This window comes from Coturnix japonica, chromosome Z (genome assembly GCF_001577835.2).
Source record: "Coturnix japonica isolate 7356 chromosome Z, Coturnix japonica 2.1, whole genome shotgun sequence".
NCBI lineage: Eukaryota > Metazoa > Chordata > Aves > Galliformes > Phasianidae > Coturnix > Coturnix japonica.
Window position 1 is genome coordinate 261,241 of NC_029547.1, and position 26,236 is coordinate 287,476.

The following is a 26,236-nucleotide window of genomic DNA, read 5'->3' on the forward strand; positions in this document are numbered from 1 at the left end:
AATATTTCCCATCTCCTGTACTCAGCTCTGTTATCTTGATACCAGTGTAACTGAATGGAAAATTAGGCCCAGCAGATTTAATAACAAAAGAAATCAGAAACATTTCTGGCAGAAATTAGTTTTAATTTGAGCATTTAGTAGATTTGACAATACTGTCTTTATGAGCACCAACAAATTCAGCAGCTGATGATAGAGGAGATCCCGGGAAATTAGATGATGTTTTAGAATGAAAGGTATTTCAAGAGGATTTGGGAAACGTCTGCAGGCATCTACATACAGGTTTGCCTCTCAGGCACTCAGTGCAGCTGGAGAAAGGAAAAGAAGCTGAAGGAGCCACCGAGTGTTGGGATGTTCCATTGGCACACGAGCAGGTTGTCTGTAGATGAGGTGCTCTACAGCATCCAGACACCACGGCCAGTCTGCAGCCCTTTGTTGCACAGTTTAAAACCACATCATCTCCTCGATAGCCCTGCTATTCTGTGTGGGGTGTCATGAGCTGGGTGTTGGAAATTAATGATCTTTAAGATCCCTTCCACCCCGCACCATCCTGTGATCCTACACTTACAGCTGCTGCTCTATAATGGACATATATGGGAAAATCCCTCACAAAGCTTCTACCTGTTGCATCTGGAAGTTCTGGAGAGTTGATTAGTTAAGTGCATAATTATGAGATAGCCTTGAAGGCAAAAGCAGTAAGTAGTGGGTTTTGCTAAGGATTCTCCTGTTGGTGTTACCGTACAAAATGTGAAACACTAAGTAGAAACAAGAAGTTTGTCTTCAGGAAAGAAGTTAAAAGATGCAGCAGGTAGGACTTCCTCAGGATGTTTCTTCACAGGTTAGATAATAATTAAGCACAAATTACGTTTTCTCACAAAGCACATCGTTTGGGCAGATGCACGCATTGTTTTTGTTTGTTTGTTTTGAGGGATGTTAGCACCTTGTTCATTAATTACACACCTCGAGCTCCAAGTTCAGCCCTCACGAGCTTCCTTGGGAAATGCTGGGACTGCTCCATTGGTCTCCACTGTTAATCAGAGCTCCTCACCCTGTTGAGAGCCACTCTGATCTTACTGGGAGCCAGTTTTACCACCCCAGGTAAATTGATCGTGCTAAATGATTGGCTTTTTAAATTGATTTCTTTTATACCAGCAAGACAATTCTATTCATTCTTTCAACAGTGCCCAGAGAATGGGGTCCAAGGGCCACACAGTGGTGGCCCACCCCGTGCTTGGCTTCATAGCATTGATCCAAGGTGTGCAGCACAATGGCAAGAGGTAAGCAACATGGCCACATCACAATTAGGAGCATCCTGAACTCCAAACTTCTGCCTTTAGAGAGATTCCTCCTTTCCAACACTTTGCTTCATGGAACAATGAAACATTCACACAAAGCAGACTCCAAAATGCTTCAGTTTGAAAATGACCCTATGGAAATGAAGCACTTGGCCATCTATGCATTATTGTAAATACTGCAAACGAAACACAACCTCAAAACCAACCGCGATGTTAATCTTCCACCATTTCTGAATCTTTTCCAGAATTTATCGACTGATTTTTATTTTATTTATTTATTTGTTTGGTTGTTGTTTTTTTTTTAACCGGGGCGTTCCCATAAACTGTCAGTTTCAACAAAAGGGTATTTTCTAATGAGAACTCATTCAAGCGCCCTCCTTTCTGCTGGCGTTAGCTGTGCTGGATTGTTGAGGCAGGGGCTGGGGATTTCTGGTGGATAATTGTTTTAAGCACGCAGCCTCACAGCTCGTTATCAGGAGTTCTTCATCTGGAGGAAAATCTCTGCTAACATGAGGAATTGCTGGGAGCTCTCAGGTTGAAAACAAGTCTTCTGATTGAATATCTGCATACAGCTTTCTTCTTTTTTTTTCCTCTGCCTCCTACACTGGAAGCAGAATTATGTAAAATTATATCATATGATAATTCATTGTTTATGAATCGAATGAAATTGGAAGCGCTAACTGAATGACTAAAGCACGACATTGGAGATCACGCCTTTATTTCATTCCAAAGTAATGAAAGATTGCTGCACCCTGACATGTTTACAGCACTGAATGCAGGAGTCAGACACGTGTTTCTCTTCCACCTGCAGTGCCCTGAACTGTGACAGGAGAACTCCGTAGGAATGAGTGGAGAATCCCATAGGAATGAGTGGAGATCCCCATAGGAATGAGTAGAGATGCCCATAGGAATGAGTGGAGAGCCCCGTAAGAATGAGTGGAGAGCCCCATAAGAATGAGTGGAGAATCTCTTAGGAATGAGTGGAGATCCCCCTAGGAATGAATGTAGATCCCCATAGGAATGAAAGGGGAGCACGGCTGCGTGGCTGCGAGCGGATATGAAGAATTTGGTGAAGTGCTAGATTAGGGCTTTTAAAATAATTGTGATAAATGATAACATCTGCACACAGTAATTTCCCTCAAGATGTGTTAGATTAATTTTATGAAATTAACATCCAGAATAGCAAACATTAGCCATTTGTGTGACCGAGGCTTGGAATCAGCTGGAGCTTTCACAGCTTCTGAGCACTTTGAATGCAGAGAACTACGCAGCTCTGGGGGGGACAAGCAAGGGAACACAGCCCTGAACCAGCATGGCCATGGGGCAGAACTTATGGAGTCTCCCAGGGGCCTTGAGAGGCTGCAGAGCTCAGGGCTCTCTGCTCCCCAGAGCCTGCCAGAGGGAGAGAAAATACGTTCTTGTGGTTTTTCTTTTTTAATGAAGAATGCAATGCGTAAACTTTATTTCTTTTTTTTTTTAATCCTTTGAAGTGCCTTTGCACCTGTGTACATCTGCACTGCTAAACCCAGGTGCCCTGGGCAGCAGCTCACCTGCAGGCTGTGCAGGCTGCGTAAGCACTGCCTGTTACCGTGCACTGAGGCTCTTCATCACCATTCCCTTTGCCACTAATTTATATAGCACCTCCAGATCCAAGCATTCAAGAAGAATTACAAGCTTGTGCAATGGACTCAACTGTATTTCCTCCTCTAAGGGAGAGGTCCTCTCACTGGCACAGGCTGCCTAGGGAGGGGAGGAGTCCCCATCCTTGGGGGTGTTCCAGAGCCAAGGAGATGTGACACTTGGGGACGTGGTCGGTGGGCATGGTGTGGTGGGTTGGGGTTGGGTTGGATGATCCTGGGGGCCTTTTCCAACCTTAATCATTCTGTGGTTCTATTTAGGGTCACGGAGGAGATGGCTTGGGATTGGGAATCTCAGGGGTCTTCCCCAGTCTTAATGGTTCTGTGATTCAAGGGCAATTAAATAAGAATTGCTTTGACACTGGTCCCTAAAGCAAGGAAGGGAAAAAAAAAGAAAAAACAAAACAAACAAACAACAGCAACAACAAACAGATATGCAGACATCACGAAAATAACTAAAACACAGTTACAGTTAGACAGAGAGGAAAAAGCCACTTCCAGTACATGGAAATACCTCCTCACCAGTACATGGGTGAACTGAGCAGTGAACAGGCGAGCTCTGCGAGGTTCCAGTTCTGTTTGGAGAAGAGGTCTGTGCTAACAGGGTGCTGATGGTTCAGCACTCCCTGCATGAAGGAAGCTCCACAACATCTGCTGTCTCTGCCACTCCAGCCCAGCTGGGTGGCTCGGGAAGTCACAGTTACCAGAATAACAAATTGAACCTTGGCAAAAGTCATGGGCTTTATTTACAAATACACGTAGCGAGGATTACAACAGAAACACTACCGAAACTCTGTCTCAAAAACAATGATTTATTGGTAATGGCATAAAATGGAACAGACCGACAGTCTCTGGCTATGGTCAAGCAATTATCCAGGAGCTGTAGAGAGAAGTGAAGATCTCAGCTGGCTGCAGTAAGGCCTTCCAGTGTCTCGCACGTCCTTAGTGGCTCTCTCCTTTCTTGCCAACTACCTGATATGGGAAAAGACAGACAGGAACAGTGAGTGGTGAACCTACAAGTGAACTGAGCTTCCTTTTTTAATTAGCGTCAAAAATCAACAACCACAACATTTCTCAACTCCATTAGAACAGCTGAGCATGCACTGCTGCACGTGAAGGAGCTGTGAATCCCTCTGAGGTGCTAAGAGGGCTGCAAGACACCAGAAACTCTTATCTTCAGTATTAATGAAAGCAGCAAAGTATCAGCCTCACTCGAGGAGAGTTAGAAGGAACTGCAACACAACATACCACACTTAGACGTGTTATTCACCAAGCATTCAACCTCAGAATGCTCCACGAAGTAACACAGCAGGAAGGGAACCACTGGGGCTCCAGTAACAACCTTTGTTCCTTTCCCTTGGAGACCCTCCTGTGTAAGGGCCTGAGAACATCTACCTTACCATGCAGCTCAACCCTGCAGAGACCTGGAAGTTGTAGGATTTTCAGTTATTCTTGGTCAAAATGATACCTGGCAATGATTCCAGTTTGGTGACAACTAGCCCAAGGAACTGCATGCTAATACAGGAACAACCAGAGTGAGTTCCAGTCTTGGCTATTTTTGAGGCCCACCAGGGACCAAGCCATAGGAGTCCCACGAGTAGGTTTGAGTCCTGCAAGAGATCGAGGTTGTCAGTCTGTGTCCCACCAAATTTATCGGCAACAGGGGAGTGAACAGCCCTCTGAAGGGGAGATCCCGAGGTGTCCTCCTTTGGGGTGTATATTAAGACACTGGAAAATGTTTGGGGGTGATCCATTGATATGAAAGAAACTGATGGAATTTTGTAACCACTGGCGGCCAGTTGTAGCCCCTTGAGAACCAAGGAAAATGGCCTGTTAATGGATCTGTTAGTTATACTTCCATCTTGCAATTAATGTGGTTTTGTAGAAGGGGGTGAAAATGGGATGAAGTGCCTTTTTTTTTTTAATTGCTCTTTGAATTGCTGATACAGAAATTAGAAAAGATTGTGGACTTACGCCCAAAGGCCACATGATGGCGATCTTAGACAAGGAATGTCAGTGAGCCCTTAGGCGGTGTTGTTGGGCGATAGGGCCAGACTTGAGCATATGGGAGAAAGAGGAGAAGAAATACAGAGAAATGAAGCGTGTTCAAGTTTGGGACGGAGGAAACCAAGCTGAGATTAAATGCATTTTGAAATAAATGTGAGTCTGGGGAGAAATAAATGAGGCAAGAGGGAACGAGAGCTGCTAAGTCCCGTAGCAGGATGAACACGGAGGAAGGCTCCAAGGGCTGCACAGGAGCCTCTGGGGGAGGCAGTAGGACCAAATGGAGCAAGTAATGATTAAAGTGTCGTTTTCAGTGACAGATTTGCTAGGAAATACCCTGATTTGGATCTGGACAATGAAGGGGTTCCTCCCTCTGCCTGCCATATACAAGATGCTTTGGGGAAAGGTAGAGACTGCCTCAAAGGAAATAAGCTCACACCTTCCAGGGTCAGTGCAGTACGGGGGGGGGGGGAGGTTACATTCCGAATTTAGGCACCCAAAGCCGAACAGGAGCTGAGCGCATTCCTGGGCATGGCCGGATGGTGCCGCTGGCGGACCGTAAATGGAGCACACTGCGAGGCAGTGCAGAGGGAAGGAAACCTCCCCGGAGGACTCTCGGAGGACTCGGGAGCGTGGAGGTGCCTTTACAAAGTTAAATCAGACCCTGGTGGTGCTCCAGCACAAGTACTTCCTTTGGTAAAAGCTTCGGCGGGAGCTCTGCTTCTACCTTCAGAATATTATCTCCATAACGCTGTGGGAATTCAGGTTTTCATTCTGTGTTTCTATTTCTCCAATGGCCTTCTTTATCATTTCCAATCCATGGAGGACTCAATAACAATTCAGACTTCCAAAATTGGAATTAATTTTGCTAATCTGCAACCAAGGGTGTTGGACACTTGATCTTTGACTTGGAACACACCAGCTGCTGCAGCATCACCCATGTGGGTACAACTTGCTGGCTGCTGCTCACTGTTTGCTTGCTGGTGCTGGGCCGCAAACATGCAGTAGGGGAGAAGTTTTATCCATCCTGCAAAGATGAGAGTGAAAGTGCTGAAAGCTGCTCCTTCTTTGATCAAAAGCATGATCTAAAATGTGAAACTTCCACCTCTTGCCAGCCTAAGCTCCTACTCGTTCTTTGAACAAAGCTGATAGAGCGAGCACCAGCAGCCATGAGGATCATAGAATCACCAAGGTTGGAAAAGACCTAAAAGATCATCCAGTCCAAGAGGATGCCTCTGAGAACTTCAGGTTGCAGAATCTCCAAAGAGCTCTGTGGTTTTTTATTAACCGTGTAAGAGAACTGAAAGGTGAAATTATGGGTCTGACCTTAAACCAACCCAGCAACCCAATGAAAAGATACTTTATGTGCCATCAACACAGATTTTGGTGAGGTTCTGCCCCGTTTTTACACAGGCTGCCCGTTCCCTCTCCATCTCACTCCCTTCCTCATCTCTCCTGCCCATCTGCATTTCTCCTGCTCTACTCCCACGTTTCTCTCTCCCACATTATCCCTATCTCCCTAACTTCTCTTTCTACACCTTGACAGAAACACTGCTAAGGCATGAGGCCAACAATAGGCATACTCCCCAAACTGAATATTTTCATGCTTCTTCTGATGAAATTTATAATGAAAGAGTATATTTCTAAGCCACTGTGTTTAAACAAATTAACGGAGAGAAGAAATAGAACGTGCATGCCTGTGTGTGCACACATAAATGTATTGCTGGGCATTTTTGCAGCTGAGTAACAGCACTTTTAGAGAAGCTGTGGAGATTTAGTGCAGATCTGTCTGCATTAAAACTGCTGACACCTCCATGAGAGCAGCAGACCCAGAGCACACATCACGCCCAGCAGCACCCCGGTGTGTGAGCCCATCTGCTCTGCTCACAGCATTCAGCTGCACAAAGGATACCAAGATTGCAAGTTACTCATTTCCAGTAACGGGATCTTAAAGAGGTGTGAGGGAGAAAGTTTCTGACTAGTGCATGTTTCTCTGCGTGTTCATTTTACGTCTAGGTTTTACTCCAAATCCCTGTCAATAAACTTAGTAGAGAGGTGGTGCACAGAAAGAGACCAAACCGATTTATTTCCAGCCCAGCAGGGGGGGCTGCAGAGACCACACTCAGGTCCCTGGGTTTACCCTGCTAGAAATTACCTCCTGGAGCTGCTTTGGAACTACTGGATGTTTGTACACCACTTCGCATTTATGAGGGATGCTTTTACTGCAGAACATTTTTCTGCCCTGAGCGATCTTGTTGTGGCACTGGATTTCTGTAGAATTACTGCAGGCAATGGCCAACAGAGCCAGCTTCACACCAGCAGCACTGAGGAAGTGAGAAAGCAGCAAACTGCTCCAAATGTGCACGGCTGTGTGTCCAACAAGGCAGGTCACCAGATCAAAAATGTGCAAAAGTAATTGCTCAGAGCTGAATGGTGAAATGCATTAAGTGTATGCTAAGCAAGAATAATGCTCCCTCAAGGAAGACACATGAAAATGGCAAATGACAGCTTGCTGTACAGATTGCAGGGGAGAAATGTGACAGTCAGAAAATACGGGATTTTGATTTGTGAGAACTCCAGCTCGTAGGGAAAAGAAAGGAAAAAGAGGAAAGAGAGGGAAGGGAAGGGAAGGAGGGAAGGGAAGGATAGGGGAAAGAAAGGGAAGGATAGGGAGTGAAGAAGGGAAGGAGGGAGAGAGGGGGGAGGAGGGAGGAATCCACTTTGGCAGGAAAAACAAAGGCAGACTCCATAAGAGTCTATATATGTATTCTCAGGAGTGACCTCCATTGAAGATGCTGCCAGGCAGCGGCTAATGCAGCGTCACAACAAAGCCACGACAGCCTTGGTTTTGTCTGAGACTCTTCCACTGCTGGATATCCACGTGAGGAGGTGTACTGTAAGATTCTGACTGAACACTGAACACTACGTGCTGGTAATTTCACAGTCAGCCTCTGCTCCCAGGTAACAGTGACAGGATGAGAGGTGATGGCCTCAACTGGTGCCAGGGGAGGGTCAGGGTGGGTGTCAGGAACAATTTCTTCTCCAAAAGAGCCGTCAGGCACTGGAACATGCTGCACAGGGAGTGGTGGAGGCCTCGTCCCAGGATACAGCTGCTTTTGGAAAAGAAGTTGCTCTCCTCTTGTGAACCATCATTGGTTGCTTGATTCTGAAGATGTTTTACATAGGAACAGGGACTCCTGTAACATCTAAGTGTATATATTTGAAGGATCATGGTCAGGAAAGGGAATGTGTAGGAAACAACTTCTGTATTAGTTGGAATTCTCTGCAGAGGATATGGTTACAGACTGAGCCCACTGTTATTTTGAGCTCTCTCACAAAGGTGCTGCTCTATGGTTATGCTACAGTCTTGTATCACCAAGTCTTCACATTCACAGTGAACACAGAAATGTGAGCTGAAATTGCTGACAGCAGCACCATGAAATTACACAATGCCAGAGTGCTAGAGCAAGACATCGAGACATTCTTGGGCACCGTCAGCAGAGCCATGAGAAAGAAGAGAAGGGTAGGCAGAATTCCTGGAGCAATTAGGAAACATCAGTCTATGAAGAATATGTGACAAGATCAGCAGTATAGGCTGGCCTGACATTACAGGTAGTCAGGGATGGAAGTAGGTGTGGAGGAACATTCTGATGAAGTCCAAAGGAAACCTAATATGATTCAAAAGTGAACACCTCTATTTGTTGGTGAAGCTTGGTTATTGTTATGCCTCATGCACAAAGGACCCTTAGAAAGGGTCCTCAAGATGCGTGCTACCATCATGCTATGCAGACCCGGGATGCACAAACAGGACTGTCTGTCAGGTTATTCACCTTCAGGTCAATCCACATCAAGCTCTTAGGATATGGAGAAAATCACTTCTCTGTGCTATGTCAGTTAAAATCAGGACAGAACAACTTACTTACCTACCAAGTGGGGTTTTTCAGGGGGAAATTTGTTTAATCCTGCAATGCACCTGCATACTGTAGTGATTTACAGGAGTGTAAAAATGAAACATATTTAGTCTTGCAAATGTGAAAGCTACTACCAGCATTTTGAACCAGGCAGCACGAAACTGGAACACAGCTGCAAGAATAAGGGATAGAAAGGAATTATACAGGAGAAACATTCAGAAACAGAGTAGGAAATAGAGAAATGGACGCATGTGCTGGGACCAATTTAGACCAGGGTCTGCAGGTGGCAGCAGTGGGAGCTTCTGTTCTGTGGGGTGGTCACTGTGCTTTCCTCAAGTACAGGTAGTATTTGGCTGCACCAAAGTCTGTTGTGTGTTGGTGGGTTTTTTGCTTTGTTTATTTCATGTGTCTAATAATCTTCTTCCAGACGGGATACCAAACAAACCCAACTGGGCATACAGATACCTGCCACAAACTGATACAGAAGCCATCCAGCCCCAGGCATGAAGCAGAGTCCTGGACAGAAATGGAATCCTCGAAGGCGTGAGCAAACCTTTGTTTTTTTGTTAACCCGAAACAATACTGATTTTAATTAACTTGACTTCCTGACTGTGAGAGGAGTGTGATGCAGGTAGTCTAAGGGAAAGGAGCTAGAAGACAGAACTCTGGAATTTAGCCTTAGGTTTTAAATCCGGGGCAGGGGGGGGGGGGATGAGGGAAGGTCCATTTGAATGAGCCTTTTTTAGGCAAAAAACAAGCCAAGCAATCACTTACATCTCTGCCAGACTGCAACAATGATCGCTTTCATTACAGAGCAGCATCCACATGCTGCAGGTTTCATTTCTGCAACAGTTGCTCGTAAGTGAATGGCTAAGCCATGCTAACCTTACTCTCCCATACTGCCCAAGCATACTTTTGTTAGCTAAGCCTACAATGAGAGAACAGAAAATCTGACGGTTTGATGATTCATTGATTAGAAACAGCAAGAAATCAAGCACGTTCTCCTTTTATCATTTTTTCTTCCTGCTTGTGTATATGATCAACAACAAGACTTGTGTTGAGCCAAACAAAGAAAATAAGTTAAAATGTAGATTGCTCATTTCAAGAGTGCTGCTGCTGGTAGCCCTGCAGCTGGCTGCGACACTGAACCTCACCACAGTAACACACCTCCAAAGGGACTGACCAGAACACCTCCACCTCCAGGGAGCTACGATTTCCCCCTCCTGTCCGAAAGAAAAGGAGGTTTTGCATTCCTACAGTGCTTTGCTGTCTGAAGGACCTTTTCATTCTGCTCAGGTCTGGCCACTGTGGAAAGATCCATCCGCAGGTAGGTGACAGTGTTAAGGGTCAGCCCCACTGCAGCGTGCGGAGTGGCAGCTCGGCTGCTGACCTCTGGGCGCAAGAAGTGGAGCTGGGAAACAGCAGCAGGAGTTAATAGGAGCCACACAAACAGGCAGCACAGTGAAGATGTCAAAGCTGTTCCCAGTTTGCACTGGAGCAGTTCTTGTTGGCCAGGTGTCTGCCCTTCCCGACTCTGAGTGCTTTCCCCTTCTGCTTTCCCCAGGCACTGGACAACTGCGCATGGATCCTGGGGATGCAGAACACAGCCAGCTGTAGCACAGCCAACAGCCAGACCTGCCCACAGCAAGAACGGATCAACACAGGCAATGCAACACCAGAAAATGCATTTTTCCCCTGTCCAGAGGCAGGTACCATGATGTGGGTGCAAGTGGGTGAGTCACAATCTGCCTTAGGGCATATGGCTTCAGAAGTGGAGCCGCAGGACAGGGTTAGCCAAGCAGAAAGCAGAGCAGAATGTAGCAGAGCAACTTTCAGTGAAGTTATTGAGGTTTCACGTGTAGAAATAAGGTCAAACTAAAAATAAGAAGTTTCATTTAGGTAAATAAATTAAAAAAATAAAAATAAAAAAAGAAGCTGTGCTGGTTTGGGGAGAAACTATGACAAAAGCACATATTTACCTTGCTGTGGTCGGCACCAGAGTCAAAAATAGAAAGCATTATTGAAGAAAGAGCATGTTAAACACTGAAGTGCTTGACTGATGTTACATTTCCCATCATCACTTTGAGAGCTACTATTTTCCATTCCTTCTGTTTGATCAGATGTTGTGGTTTAACCCGGCAGGTCGCCAATCGCCACACAGTCATTTGCTCACTCCCCCTCTGGTTCTCATTGGTATGGGGAAGAGATTTGGGAAAACAAAGTAGAACTTGCGGGTTGAGCTAGAACAATTTACTAAGATAAAGGATAACAGCGATGACCATATATATATATATGAATGTATATAACAAGTGATGCACAGTTGCCCACCACCCCCCAACTGATGCCCAGCTGGCCCCCAAGCAGCAGAAGGGAGTGAGATGAACTCTCACCCCCTTCAAAACTCCTTCCAGGTGACGCCATCTGATATGGAACATCCCACTGTCCAGTTTAAGTCAGCTGCCCTGATTCTGTTCCCTTGCAGCAACCTGGGACCTTTGCTGTGAATGGCCACAGCTTAGCAGGCAACTGTAAGCGTCGGAGTGTTACCAGCGTTGTTTTTCTCCTAGAACCAAGGCACCGCATCGTGGCAGGCGCTCTGAGGAAGGCATTCTATCCCAGCTGAAAGTAAGACATCAGATCTGCAAGCACGTCTGCATTTCCCCTGCCATAAAAGGCATTATCTGTGAATGAAATTGCATGCAGAAGTCTTGTGCTCAGTTGTTTTTAAGTATTTCTTTATTCCTTAGGAGCATTTAGTGACCATTCTGCTCTAAGGGGGGGGCTACACAATACATCTGAAAAATCTTTTTTAATGGCACTGCATTTCACACTCCTTGTCTCTCATCAGCACCATCCTTTTTCTTCACAACACTGAATGCAGTGAATACTTGGAAGAGGCACTAAACTCCCTGGGTGCCTCTCAGAGGGCTCTGTGTGTTCCCACAGCTCCAGCTTCACGTTCAATGGACAACCAATGCTTCTTATTTATCCATACTAAATCCATGCAGGGATTTTTAAGGCTCTGATTACCCTGCATCCCCCTGCTTAGGTGTAACCATCACCCCGAAAGATGCCCATCATTTTGCCATCCACATACATCAAGACATTTTGCATTTGCCATCATCGCAGAGCTGCCAGTTTGCCCTGTGCACACCACGGCTCTCACCATACAGGTTAAGTCGGAACAATCATAGAATCATAGAACGGTTTGGGTTGGAAGGGACCATCTTAGTGGCCTCCTCTGGTCCCGCTCCAAGAGCTCCACACAACCCTGTGCCTTAAAGCCACCTAAGGGGTCACCCCACTTCACCCAGCCCTCAGCACCCAGCCCAGGCCTCGCTGCCAGGTCCCCCATCACTGCAGTGTGGCTGCAGAGCTGCTCCCTCCCGATCCGACGTGTGACCGCTCTCGCCGTGATCCCGGAGCTGCAGCTCTGCCCTCGGGGTGCCACGCTCCCCAGCTCTGCACTCCCGTCTCTCGTCACCTTCTCCAGGTGTAAAGCCGCTGCACAGCGCAGGGCTGCGGACCTTTACGAGACACGCTCTCGGGGCCCGACTTCCCTCCTGGAGGAGGCGGCCCCGAGGCCGTGCTGCCGGCGATGGGGCAGAGCCGAGCCTTGGGGCTGGGGCTGGGGCTGGGGCTGCCGCCGACACGGCGCCTCCCCCCGCACGGAACCCGTCCGTCCGGTCTGGCAGCGGGAGGGCGGCGGGCGGAGCAGCGGCCGTCGGGGACGAGCGGGGCTGAGCGGGCGGGGGGGACCGAGAGCCGGGCGCAGGTTGTTGCGGGCTGTGCCGAAACTCGGGGCCGGGGTCGGGGTCGGGTTTGGGGCTGTGGGCCGGGGCGTCGCGCCCCGCGAGGCGTTGGGTGCTTCGCTCGTCGGGGGAGGGGAGCGGGACCGCGGCAGGGCCCGAGCTGGGGGCAGCACGGAGGGGAGGTGAAGCTCGGGAGTTGCACCGCGAGGCTTGGGAAAACGTTTCGTTGTGTTTGTTTGTTTTTCCTTCAGAACACCGTCCCCAGAGCCTGAAGGCTGCGTGTTTGTTGTTCTGCCGTTTAAAAACGTGAATGTCTGCAGTTACTCGCTCAGGAACGACGTGTGGGGCGATGCGGAGCTGTGTCCCGAAGGCGGAGGTCGACCTCGCTGCGGTGCCCACGATCTGAGGCTGTGGGAACGAAGAGTGTGTGCTGCGGGGCCCCGCTGCCTGCACCGCACCTGTGAGTTGGCTTCTTTCCTCGTGTGTGTTCTTGAGGGAGATAGCCGTAGTGGTTGTGGGGTAATTACTCGTTAGTTCATGTTTGTTTAGCCTTTAGAGCAGTTACAGGAGTCCATGTTAAGAAACTGTCACAGTTCTGTAGCAGGGAGCGCTGCAGGTTACTTGTGAGGCTCGTCAGACTGCTGGAAGATGGAAAAGATAAATCTACATTGCAGCCCTACTGCCCGCTGCTTTGTTTCCATAGCATCCCTCCTCTGAAGGCCTAAGGACAGCGGTGTTAAAAGGACGGGCAAAGAAAGTGTCCCTCTGTCAGCAGAGAGACTCTGAAACTGAATCCAGCGTGCGGTGCTGCTGGCGATAACCTGTGCGGTGCTGCTGGCAGTGACCTGTGCGGTGCTGCTGGTAGTGACCTGTGCGGTGCTGCTGGCGGTGACCTGTGCGGTGCTGCTGGCATTAACCTGTGCGGTGCTGCTGGCAGTGACCTGTGCGGTGCTGCTGGCGGTGAACCTGTGGCGGCTGCTGCTGGTGTGGACCTGTGCCGGTGCTGCTGTGACCTGTGCGGTGCTGCTGGCAGTGACCTGTGCGGTGCTGCTGGTAGTGACCTGTGCGGTGCTGCTGGCATTAACCTGTGCGGTGCTGCTGGCGGTGACCTGTGCGGTGCTGCTGGTAGTGACCCGGCTGCCTTGGCTCAGTGCGTGGCAGGCAGCGGGTGCAGCAGCTGCAGGGAGCCCAAGGGCTGGGCATGTTGGTGGGGCTGCTAACAAACCTCATTGCCCGTGTGTTCCCTGACTCTATAAAACTCTGGTTTAATTCCATGCTTAAGGTGTCCGCGAAAGCTTGGATTTGCTCTCAGTTTTCTGCTTGGATCTGTTTGATTTTTATTATTATTATTATTTTTAATTTGGCTTCCTTTTCTGAGTCTGATTCAAATGTCAAGGGTGTTTGGTCTGTGTTTTTCTCTGTAACATCTGCACCGATGTTACTGAAGTTCACCTCTGTTTGGCTGCTTTTGCATCTGTCCCAAACCTGTATTTGTCCCCTTGTTAATCTGTAGGTGATGCAAAGCAGTGCCTTGAAACTTGTTCTCTCCATTCACAGCCTGTGAATATTCCAGTCCCTTGGCTTGCAATTTGTGATGCTGAATTCAGCAAGCCGCTTGCTTGCTTTGCATTGAAGTCCTCTATTTAAATTAGCTAGCATTAATTTTCCATCTTCTTTTGTTGTTGTGGCTTTTATTTTGATGGCGCTGGTGATCGTACTGGACTTGACTGTAATGCGCTACCTGCATTTAGATATTGGCAGAGGTTTGATTGATTTTGTTTTCATTATGAGGGGTTTTGATGTTCTTCCCTGGCTGTTTCCTTTACCTGGCCTCCGCTAAATGAGGTGCTTTGTTTAGATGTAATTGAATGCAGGATATTAGCCAGGAGCTTCTGAAACCCAACCCTGGCTCTGTCTGTGACTTACCATGTGGCCCTGGGCAAATCTCTTACCCTCTGTGACCTGTGCTTGTTGGGGTAAAGGATGTGGTTCCTGCCTTGTCCGCTGGAGACCGATGGCTCAAGAGCTCTCAGCCCCATTTGCAGACACTCAGTGACAGTGCACTGCTTCTGCATCTCTACTTTTGACAAGCTCACAAAGTTATTCTGTGGCTTCCAGTGATCTGCTTAGTGCTGTGCTGTTGGTTTGCTTTTTTTCTTTTTTCTCGTATGTTCTGAGATGAGATATTAAGAAATACATGTTTTAATCTCACCAGCAGAGCCAGACAGCTTGGGCAAATAAATTTGTGGATGCCATTGTCTATAGGCTGGTGTAGAGTGATGCACAGGAAGGTACAAGGAAGAGGTGTGAAAAGATGGCACTGCAGAGAAACCAGTGGAAGCAAATCCAAGGGCAGTACCAGGACAGTTGCTGGAGTGTCTTTCTGAGGGCAAGAAGAGGAGATAACACGGAGGGCTCGGAGGTCTGATCAGAAATGGTGCTTTTTTGTCCATCTACTCCCTCAGGCCGTGCTGTCTGCTGGGTAAGAGCAGCCCAGGAGAGTCTCCAGCTTCAGTGCTGATGGGAAAGGTGCAGTAGCTGCAACCTGCAACCATGCAGCAGGAAGTAACCTTTACAGCTTCAAATAGCTGGTAGTTTTGATGGTGACGTGGAACATCTGGGAAAATATCTGTTTAAGGTTCCAAAATGTCTTACAATACTGTTCATGTATGCACAAAAATAACTATTTCTTCCTTTGTTAATCTAAAGCAAGTGGTTTTATACCATGAGCCATGGGAGGAAGTTTAATAATCTCTGTAAAACACAGGTGGAAACCCCTGCAAAGTACTCTTAAGGCTACAGCTTGAACAAAGGTTGCCTCCTTTATTATAATTAGCAAAGATAACTTGGCTTGACTTGGACTTTAGGAGAAGGAAAGTCTATATCTGTTAATGAAAAATCCTAGTGCAGATAATGGGTGAAATTAGTGTTTTGTTTCTATAAGTGCCTCATCTTCAACCATCACTGCTTGGCCTCGGACAACTGGGACTGCAGGCTTTGGATCTGTCTGCTGTCAGCTTCCAGTTTTCAGTAAGTAGCAAATTAATCTCTTCCTTCTATAGAGTCCTGATGGCTCATAATGATAATTTATTTATACTAGAATATATTAGAATATATTCTAGTATATATATATTAGAATATATGTTCGTTTTCACACGTTCAGTAAGTCCTTGACTCTCACAGATGAAAAAGTTTGGTGAAATACATCTTTAGAAACACCTGTTTTAATGAGTGACTTTACTTTATCCTGGAGCTAAAATTTCAGGAGTGGAAGAGAAGGCAGGTGAGGAGAAATTAGTTATTCACTGTATTTAAACCATCTTAAAGTTGTCTTCTTGTGGTGGATGTCAGTGCTGATGTTAGTGCTCGCTGTCAGAGCACCCATTGTGCCTCCATTTGTGATAATGTTTGAGGGAATAGGAAATAATCTGCTATTCGGACAAAGTTCTCATTATCTTCTGCACAAGTTGTGGCCACAAATTGCCCAAAATGACTTTTTTTAGAAATACTTCCTGTGAGATTAAATAGCATTGTGACTCAGAGCATACATAATTTACGTATAAAAGCAGTGTACGCGTGTCTGTTTATACTTGTGTGTGGGTAAAATCTGGGTTTGGGTGAGTGACAAAAGTAGGTGACGTAACCAAGCTGACTCAAATGAGACACTGCTCACAAAACAGGTTTCCCAAGGTTTTCTCATGTTGCAGTGATCGCCTGATTCTCTGAAAGGACTGCCTTAAAGGACTGCCTTAAAGGACTGCCTTAACCTTTTCAGTTCTGCTGTGCCACCCAGGTGGCCTCAGAATGGTCAGATGTGACGTGCGTTCTGGTGAGCTGGGATCTGTGATGTGGAGGTTTTTCTGCACCGCAGGTATTTATTCCCTTAGCCACTTTTAATCGCTTGAATTATGATGGGAAGTCTGAGTCACCTCCTGTTAAGCCTGTGCTGGCACTGCCCAACTCCAGCAGGTTTCAAGGTGGCAACTTTTTTCAGGATCACCACGTGTAGAAGGAAGGTGGGAGCTCTGGTAGACCAGCAAGTCTCTTGTTTGTTTTCTGCACTCTGAGCTTGAAAGTAAGTTCAGCTACTTTCCCAGCATAGATATTCAGCAGTTTTGTTTCCTGAAGCTGTGCTGAGATCTTGTGTGCACCTGCTAGGTCAGGTGCTGAGGAGCCGATTGCCCGTGATGTCTGGGCAGAGTCTGCTTCTCTACCGTGCCAGGCACCAAGCCCCAGCATTTATGGTAGTCACAGAGAACTCCTAGGCTGACATCAAGGTCGTATACCGTATATGATGTGTTCTGAATTGTAAACCATGTTTGTTTTTTTCTTAATGCAACATTTATTTGATTAACCTTGAGGAGTTGAGGCTTCAGGATTCCAAGTGCATTTGAGAATCTCCAGGTAAACTGAGTGCTAGATAACATTTCTAGGTGTGGAACTTTAAGCTTTTAATGATCTCCTCACATCCTCCTCAATCTTGTATTTGTCGTAACATACGCAGTTAAGATAAATATTGTTAAGATATAGGAAATCAAAGAGAGAAACTTGTCTGCTGAGCCTTCTACTTCCAAACAAGGAAGAAATGATTAGGGTTTGAAGGGTGGGACAGTCTCGCATGCTGCAGCCATTGGATGATGGAATCTGGAATCCTGACAGGGGGAAGCAAGGCAAGGTTGGAAAAGACCTCAGAGATCCCCAGGTCTGACCGTCATCCCCTCCCCACCATGCCCACTGACCGTGTCCCCAGGTGCCACGTCTCCAGGGTTCTTGAGCACCTCCAAGGACAGTGGCTCGGTGACTTCCCTAAGCAGCCCATACCAGTTCCTCACCACTCAAGTCCACAGCACTGGACTTCAGGAGAACAAGGATTTGTTTGTAAGTGTTCCATGGGGCACAGTCCTGGAGAGGAGGTTTGTTGTCTGGTTTCCAGGGATCTCCTCCTCCCAGAGCAGGAGCAGTCTGTCTTGGTGAGCATTAAGTCAAGTTAGTGTGGTTGGGATGCTCATAGATGAACAAGGAACTGCTGCCAAAATTCAGACACAAAAAGGACACACACGGAAGATGAAAACAGAGACAGATGACATGGGGGGAATAATAGAGATACTGTTATTTGAGGATTCTCATAGAGGAAGGCCAAGTGGAGACTGCCTCAGATGAAAAGAACTGTGCCTCCAGTCACAGGTGACTTAAAATAGTTATGTAAACTATTGAGGCTGCCTTTCTCCAAAGCATTTCGAAACAGAACTCTACCAACATTCCAGTATTCCGTGAGGATACATAAAGACGTTGCTGCATTTCAGAACAATGACTGATTGTTAGTTCTGATTGGGAAACACCATTCTCTCCGTATGTGTCATTTTGAGGTTGTTCAATTATTTTGATTTAGTCATTCCCTGAAGTAAGTCCAGCTGTTCTGTATGGAGTACATACACAGATAGGTGACCTTGTGGCTGGAGGCCTTGAGCTTAGAAGAGCTTGGAGTGGTGGTTGTGTCCTTGTCCCATTTGTGCTGTTCCATACTCCTTTAAGTAAATACTTTTCCTTACAATGTCATTAAGGAAGTTGTTCATAAGATACTTTCTGAGGGTTCAAAAACTTGTTAAGTCTAAAATTTCCTTATTATTTTGAGCAATATGTCATCCATCTCACCTTTTGGAAGCAAATCTGGTTTTGTTATTAGCCTGTTACCTTGCAGAAGCTCTTCTTACAGGTAGACTAGTTCATCAATATATTTTTAATGAAGGATGATACTCTATTAAAGCATTTGGCTGGAATCCCTGAAGTGAGGATAGAAATGCAATACCCTGCCATTGAAAGACTGCAGCTCTCACTGCTGCTTTGTGAGAGCTAAATAGTAGGCTGTCGGAGGATTACCCAGACCCATGCTATCCCTTAGCAGAGTCACAGAATTCTCAACACTGTAAAAGATCTCTAAGATCACATAGTCCAACCCCATCCCACTTCCCCCATGTCCGCTAAACCATGTACCCAATTGCCATACTATGCTACACATACGTGCTGTGATGGGCCCTTCTCTGCTGGCAGGGAGCCCCTGGCAGGTCAGTTCAAAGATGCAAAAGGAAGGCAATTCATTTCAATTTTCATCAGACAGACCATTGTGCTGGTAGCATCATGGGCTATTGTAGGTGTTTCCATTCAGCTGTGCGTCTATAAAAGAAAAGTAAAGAAATGCAGTGTGGTGATTTGGGTTTACTTTTGACATCTCTTTTCATGGTGGAGATGGGCTTGCACTTGCGTTTGATGATCACAGAGGTTTTTTCCAACACTAGTGATTCTGTAGTTCTGTGGTTCCTGTAGCTGTGTATGGTTGTTATGTTTGTTTATGTTTGTTATGTTTATTTCAAGGAGGAAATTGGGTTGAGCACTGTGTTGATCTAGAAACCCAGGGCATGCATGCACCTGAACAAGGTGTAGAACCATGCAGAGTGCTGGTGCTACACCTTGTTCAGATGGAACGTTGTTATATTACACCATCTCGCTGCTCCATGCAGGTGCTGCTTCATCCTCAACCACTGGATTTCTTTTCACACTGTTTTAGTTCACTGTTCAGAGATAGGATTTGCTAACTGGGGCAGCTGATGGAAAAGGGTTAAAAAGGGGAGGGGGGGGTGGGGAGAGCTGGAGAATGGATAAAAAGAGGAGAAATAAACCAGGATATACCAATGAGGTAGTGAAGTGCCTGAATTTGAGCTTGAATCTCCTGCATCTCTCACGAGTTCTGTAACTCTGGGAGTATTTAGAAGAAACAATGAAAGTTTCAGGTTGCATGTCCCACGTGTCGGTGACCAGCTGTGGTGGTGACCCGGCTAATGGCATTGGTGAGTGGTCCCTAACAGCCCGAGTGGTTTTTTAAGAAGCTATATCAAACTGTACATTCTGATCTGATGCCTGTGGGTTTAGTTTTTGTTTTAAGCTGGCTGTTCTGAAGCATTCACTTGTGTGCTGCTGCTCAGAAGTGGATCTTGCTTTGGGCTGCCAGCCCACGGTCATGTCATTTGAGCAGCATATTAAGTGCTCATTTAATATTTATGTCACTCATAAGAGATATTAAGGGAGGGAGGCCGTTCTGCTCTGCAAAAATGGAAACCAGAGGGGTTACCAGCAGGGTTTGGTGTCAGCCCCAGTGATTGCTGTTGGCTGGCTCTGCTGACAGCGGTGTGGAGATAGATAGGGTGACACAGCCTTGTGTGTGCTGAGTTAACGCTGAGCTGCAGGGACTCAGGTGAGGCTGACAGGGGCTGGCAGGCTTTCTGGGCTCCAGGAGGCAGCCCCTTCTTCTCCTTAGAGTTTTAAATCAGATCAGAGCCTTTTCAGAACTGTTGATCTTCCAAAACAAGGAACTGAAGTTTCAGTTCAGCAAATTTGGAAATCACGTGGCTAGAAATGAGTAACACTTACTCATCAGGGCAATCTGAACTATTGTACCAGGTCAATCATTAGAATGCCAGGACACAAAGTGAAGCAATAAATGGGCCAGCTGTCAGTGTAGACCTCCTAGGAACTGTGCAGGTGGCTGTTTGTGGGGGGATGCGTGGTGGAGTTACTAACAAGGGATGGTTGCTGGGTTCAGTTACAGCCAGTTTGTTGGATGCTGTCAGCTGCAGCAAGAAGCTGAAGGTGTAGTCGTGGTGTCAGTGACCAAAAAATGCTGAAGGAGGCCAGGGCCCAGCTCCTGCAGCCCCTGTGGTCCTGATGCTGCTGCAGGTGTGGGTGACATGGCTACCGAGAGATGGATGTTCCCAGGCTTGCTTGTTTCTACATCCCATTAAAGATGTCCTGCATCGTGACTGTAGGGTCTTCCTTGGTCTGCCATGTGTGTGTAATCAAATATGGCACAGTTCTGTGCTCTCAGCTGCTCCAGTGGAACTAGTTTCAGATTTGTTTTCTCTAGACGTTATTGACAAACTTTTGGAATTGTGGTTTCCAGTACCTGCTTTGTTAGCTCTGCTTCTAAACCTTTGCTAAATGCCTGCAGGGCACTAGCAGCATGAGTTCAGAACGGGACTCGGAGACCACCTTTGATGAGGATTCCCAACCTAATGACGAGGTGGTGCCATACAGTGATGACGACACAGAGGATGAGCTAGACAGCCAGCAGCCTGCTGTTGAACCAGAGCAAAACCGAGTCAACAAGGGCACTGAGGAGAACCAAGAGCCACTGAAAAAAGGTACTACTCTGATGCCTTGGGTAGCTAAAGGTCCCGAAGCCGGAGGCTAAGCCACGTGTGGATCCATTTTCTCTTTGTAATTTGTGTTAGATAGGATTTGGACTGGCTTAGAATCACAGAATGGCTTGGGCTGGAAGGGACCTTAAAGGTCTTATAGTTCCAAAGATCATCTAGCTTATCCAAATGTGTAGAGGAGGGATTGGTGGCAATTCAGTCTAATGAATACCTGTATGAAAATTAACTTAATTCCAGTCTGCATCTGGAATTCTGTGCCACTACCTGGTGCATAATGGTAATGATCTGCTTTGTAACCTCATGTTAATTAAGGCAGATCCTAGAAGAACGTAGCCTGTGGGCCAAGAACTGCTTGAACAGAGCTTTGCTTACTTGCCCTTTCCATTACCTGAAAATTGGAACCAGCATAACACAGCTATTTTCTGTTTGGTTGTTGGTTTTCATAGCTTTCTAAACAACTTCAAAGTGGAAACTGATATTTTGCTAGGAAATGCTTTTGAAACATTTTCCCTGGGGAGGCTGTATATCAATTCCAGCTTTAAATGCCAAATACTGGAGATAACAGATCCAAGCAAGGTTGCTGGGTACCTTTGTGAGTGATTCAGTAAGACTGTTGTCCAAAACTTCGGAAGGCTGATGCTGACATCTCTTGTTTAGTTTTATTAAATTTGCTGCATGCTGTAATTTATATTCCTGAGTTTTCAAGCAAGCCATGAAAATTTATGATGGGGCAACACATCAGACTTTTATTTACGATTGTTAATGAAAACACACAATGTTTATATTAATGCATTTAAAAAAAAAAAAAAAAAAAAAGTGTGCATCTTTCAATTTTTAAAAAGGCTGAGAAACCCTGTTTTGAGTGCACAGTGCCTCACAGTTGTTAGCAAAAGCAAACTGGAAGAGATGAAAGAAGGGAATTCAGTCAAGGGTGCTTGACTGAACGTTTCTCTGTGCTTTCATTTTCCCTAGAACTTCCAAATTGTTATTTGTCTTCTTCCTACTTAGTATTATTTTTTATTTAATTTATTTATGTGTTAGTAAAGACCAGTAATCTGGAAATATCTTGAACCTTTTATTAGACAGTACATTATGAAAAGCCAGTTCCAGTGTTGTTTCAATTGAAAGTATCTTAAAAAGATGGCATTTGGAAGAGCCTGACACTGGTAGAATGGCTTCTTTGTGTTTGTAGCAGTCAAATATTGACCCATATTTACCTTTTTCCTCCAGACTGCAGCTGGCAAGTTAAAGCAAATGATCATCACTTCCACGAACAGCCCCAGTTTAAGAGAAAAATATTTCTGTGCTTCAAAAAAAGCAAATATGCTGTAAGTTTTCTGTGTCTCAATTACATGATTGTAGGACTTGTCAGGGTGAATGCTTTCTTGATTTCATTAAGATCTTTTCAAACATTTTTGACTGGTGTAAAAGCCGCGATTAACGCTCTGTCATGATTTCCAGCAAAGGCAGGGAAATTTAATTGGTTTGAGCTTGTGAATAGAAAATTTAAGTACCAAGAGACTTGCCTGAGATGAAGTAAAGAATTAAAAGCAAGATATCTTCACTCCAGATTCTGAGTTCTATCTGCTGAACTGCAGCTGTTGCAAACATCCAGAAAGGCGTCTTCTTTCATCAAAGAAGGCTGTGTGTAGGATTAAGACTGGAGCAGTCTTAAAAGTAGACAGTAGGGAATATCTATTATTTAAACAGTTTTATTGCAAATACGCCTAATTAGGATTGAGGATTCTTTTTAATTCAGAGTATTAAGTTTGCGGTGCTGGTTGTGAGTGACACAAAATTGGACTTTGAGGTTAACATGTCAACTGTATGGCATTATTGGCCTGTGTGATTTCCTTGTGTCTGCTGAGATACCTGCCTTGCAGACTACATGTTGTTTAATGCATGATTATGAATATTTAACACTAAAACTTCTGCAACTGTAGCCATTATTCAAATAGAAATCTTTTATGCCTGACTTGGTAGGGACCACTGGTGGAGGTTAACCTGAGCAAGTCTCACATAGTCCTTCCTGAAGTCTGATTCAAAGTCTTGTGTCTGTATGTATTCTCTGTAGATAGACATCTGACACCAATTGTGTCCCTAATAGTCATGCTGCATATAGAATCATAGAATCATCAAATTACCTGGGATGGAAAAGACCTTGAAGATCATCAAGTCCAACCGCAGCCTAACCATAGTACCCTAACTCTAACAACCCTCTGCTAAATCATATATAGCAAATAATGCTTATATGCCTTACAGAGAAATTAGAACAGGATAGAGAGAGCACTGAAGTTCCCCCTCTGCACCGTGATCCTGTGGGAGCTACCTGGGTTGTCCTTCTGTACCGTGTGGCCATGTGATGTTCTGTAGCCCCTGGTGATATGAAGCTAGATATGAAGTCTGTGATGCTTTTTGGCTGTGTTAATGTCAGTGAAATAGACTATTCTTTTGTGTTTCATTATGATGGTGACCCGTGTGAAACTGTTGAAGAAAGCTGCAGCTCTAACAGAGTTTATAGGAAAGATTTCACTAGTAAAATGGTTTACTTAAAATATGATCTGCACATTTGTAAAGTAAGAACAATCTTAAGTTTTGAATGACGTTTGATTTGTTCAACAGGGAAACGCAATTAAGACATACAAGTACAACCTTGTTACTTTTTTACCACTGAATCTGTTTGAACAGTTTAAAAGAGCAGCCAACTCCTATTTCCTGGTACTCCTCATTTTGCAGGTAAGTCATGGTTTATAAACAGAGAACACGAATTGCAAAGTAAGTTTGAGTTGCTGATCTACCAAACTGAATAACTTTTGACACAATTCAATTTTTTGAATGAAAATTTGGATGAAAATATTGGAAATTGCATGATACACCATGAGGGACCATATCTGAACAATGATAGATACTAAGAGTATCTTAACAGAAATCCAGGTTACTCTACCCTTGTTTTGTATTACCTTAGGCTAGCTAGTTGCAGAGTTAATTTTGTGAGGAAAAGCTGTTTCTTTTGTCTGTTACTTTGTAAAACGTGATGACTTCCCCGTCCCATTCATAAACCAGAAGCTCCAAGGGAAAATATGAGCAATTATAGTCATTAAAGAGAAGCCAAAACATGGCCAAGATCTTCTAGCAGAGTTTTTTTTCATCTTCATAACCTGATTTAAAATTCTCTCTCTGATGCGTTGGTTTTCCTTCTGATGTTATAACTTGCCTGCTACTTAATGTCTCTGAACGGAGCCTGATGATTATCCTGTACTGAGCTGATTCTGTTTGTCTCTGATAGGCGATTCCCCAGATAAGCACTCTATCATGGTACACAACGCTGGTGCCCTTACTCTTGGTGCTGGGAATAACGGCAGTCAAAGATCTGGTGGATGACATAGTAAGAAACACGTTCTGTATGTACTGGAAGCAAAAGAAAAGTTGTTTCGTGCAGTTGGGAGTACATTCTCTCCTCCTGCTTTTCAGGTTCGCCACAGGATGGACAATGAGGTTAATAATAGAACATGTGAAGTCATCAGGGAAGGAAGGTTTGTGGTTTTCTTCTTAAGTCAGTAACTGATGTTTGTTGCTTTGTTACGTAAACTGCACATGACAGAGAAGGTTCAGCTTTTTGTTCTCTATTGTTCCATACATCTGTGTGAAAACCTAATTGGAAACGAAGGGAATTGCCGAAAGAAGTCATTCAGACTTAGTTCTATGTCATGCAATCTGTGCTAAGAACAGCTTCCTTGGAGAGGTGGACAGAAACTCGTACATGAGTGAACAGGGAGGAAAGGAGATGAGCTTTCTTCTAAGTTTTAGACCCCCATCTAAATTACCGTTTCCAAAAACAAGAGACATCTTAACCAAGATGTGATGTTGTGTACTACAGACAGTTTAATATTTCATGATTTGTAGAGTGGATACTGTTCTAGATGAAACAGTAATAATCACTGAACTATTTTTGGTACTAGGTTCAAAAACACAAAATGGAAAGATATTAAAGTTGGTGATATAATTCGTCTGAAGAAGAACGCTTTCGTTCCTGTAAGTGCTTTAGATACATTTGTTTTGTATTCCTACAGAATTCTGTACAGATCTTGACTTGGATTTATTTGCTGCTTATTTATTTGTTTTATTAGGCTGATATTTTGCTGCTATCCAGCTCAGAACCAAACAGTCTCTGCTACGTAGAGACAGCTGAACTAGATGGGTAAGAATGTACATAAAGGTTTTATAAACTTTTTTTTGGCTGACTGGTAAAAAAGCAATAAGTGTATATTTCAGAAATAAGGTAATTAAATTAATACAATTATTTTTGAGGTGAGGTTGCAATTAATTGCTTTGTCTTTGTGGATAATGCCAGTTCCTAAGTTCCTGTTCCAATAAGCAATGATAAACCAAATGGCAAACTACTGATAATAGAGGATGGTCCAGTCAGGGACCACCTGTACAAGGTATCCTTGACAAGCCCCCCATCTGGGGGTGGTAAGAGTTGTCTGGTATCATTGCTAAGCCACTGTCAGCCTTCTTCAAAAGGTCACAGAGACAAGGGAAATTCCCAAGGTGTGTAATACAGCAAGGATCACACCCTCCTACCAGAAAGAGCCAAAAGAACATGAAGGAAACTGTGGACCAGTCTGCCTCACCTCATTTCCTGGAAAATCTGTGGAACGGGAGAGCTCACGGGAGCTATTTACAGGCATGTGAAAGGCAAGAATTTGAGAGGAGAAAGCCAAGGGTTAACACTGTGCTTGACCAGCCTGATTATTGCTTACGTCTCAAAATATCTTCTGCATTGGATATGGGGGCCGTTTCATAGCAGATGTCATTCACCTTGATTTTATGAGAGCATTTGATAAGGTATGATTATTAACAAGCTGCTAACTGGACAGACAGACAAGGAGTCCGGGAGACAGGAATAGGGAAACCAGCTGAACTGTTGAGAGCAAAGGTGGCTATCAAGTCCTACAGGTGTACTATTGAGAGCAAAGGTGGCTATGAAGTTCTACAGGTGAACTATTGAGAGCAAAGGTGGCTACGAAGTCCTGCACCTGGACTGGGGTAATCCCAGGCAGCAGCACAAACCAGGATCTTACTGGCAGGAGTACAGCTCAGTGAAACAGAACCTGGTGGTTCTTGTGGACAGCAAGCCATTAGTGCGTCCTTGGAGCAACAGGCTCTGCCAGGCCCAGTATAACCAGCCAACTGAGAGATGAAATGATTCCATGGTACCTGACACTTATTAGCCACACCAGGAAGAATGTTCTGTGCTTGATTCAAACAGCTGGGGAGCATGAAAAAGTGGTGAGGGTCCATTGGAGTGCCACTAGGTTGGCTGAAAGATTGATGAGCACAGTATGCAGGAGGAGAGAAGTGTGATTTAATAACCATCTCCTAGTATCTCACAGTTGCAGTGAAGGTACTGCGTTCCCAAGGATGCATGCT

At 45.3% G+C, this 26,236-nt stretch overlaps 1 protein-coding gene across 4 annotated transcripts in view; it reads left to right on the plus strand.

The window, feature by feature from the left end:
• Nucleotides 1-12,544: 12,544 nt before the first annotated feature.
• The window catches only part of ATP8B1 (ATPase phospholipid transporting 8B1), a 32,245-nt gene continuing 18,553 nt past the window's right edge, over nucleotides 12,545-26,236 (plus strand). Inside the window, exons 1-9 of one of the 4 annotated variants that reach the window (XM_015848213.1) lie at nucleotides 12,545-12,619; nucleotides 12,848-13,056; nucleotides 20,596-20,788; nucleotides 22,034-22,131; nucleotides 23,426-23,539; nucleotides 24,090-24,188; nucleotides 24,275-24,336; nucleotides 24,763-24,835; nucleotides 24,931-25,001. In XM_015848213.1, coding sequence (XP_015703699.1) covers nucleotides 20,608-20,788; nucleotides 22,034-22,131; nucleotides 23,426-23,539; nucleotides 24,090-24,188; nucleotides 24,275-24,336; nucleotides 24,763-24,835; nucleotides 24,931-25,001 — 698 coding nt within the window. In that variant the 5' untranslated portion in view covers nucleotides 12,545-12,619; nucleotides 12,848-13,056; nucleotides 20,596-20,607. Of the gene's footprint in view, nucleotides 12,620-12,755; nucleotides 13,057-15,530; nucleotides 15,627-16,337; nucleotides 16,468-20,595; nucleotides 20,789-22,033; nucleotides 22,132-23,425; nucleotides 23,540-24,089; nucleotides 24,189-24,274; nucleotides 24,337-24,762; nucleotides 24,836-24,930; nucleotides 25,002-26,236 lie in introns of those variants that run through there. The other 3 variants (XM_015848212.2, XM_015848214.2, XM_015848215.2) reach the window with 3 other exon arrangements.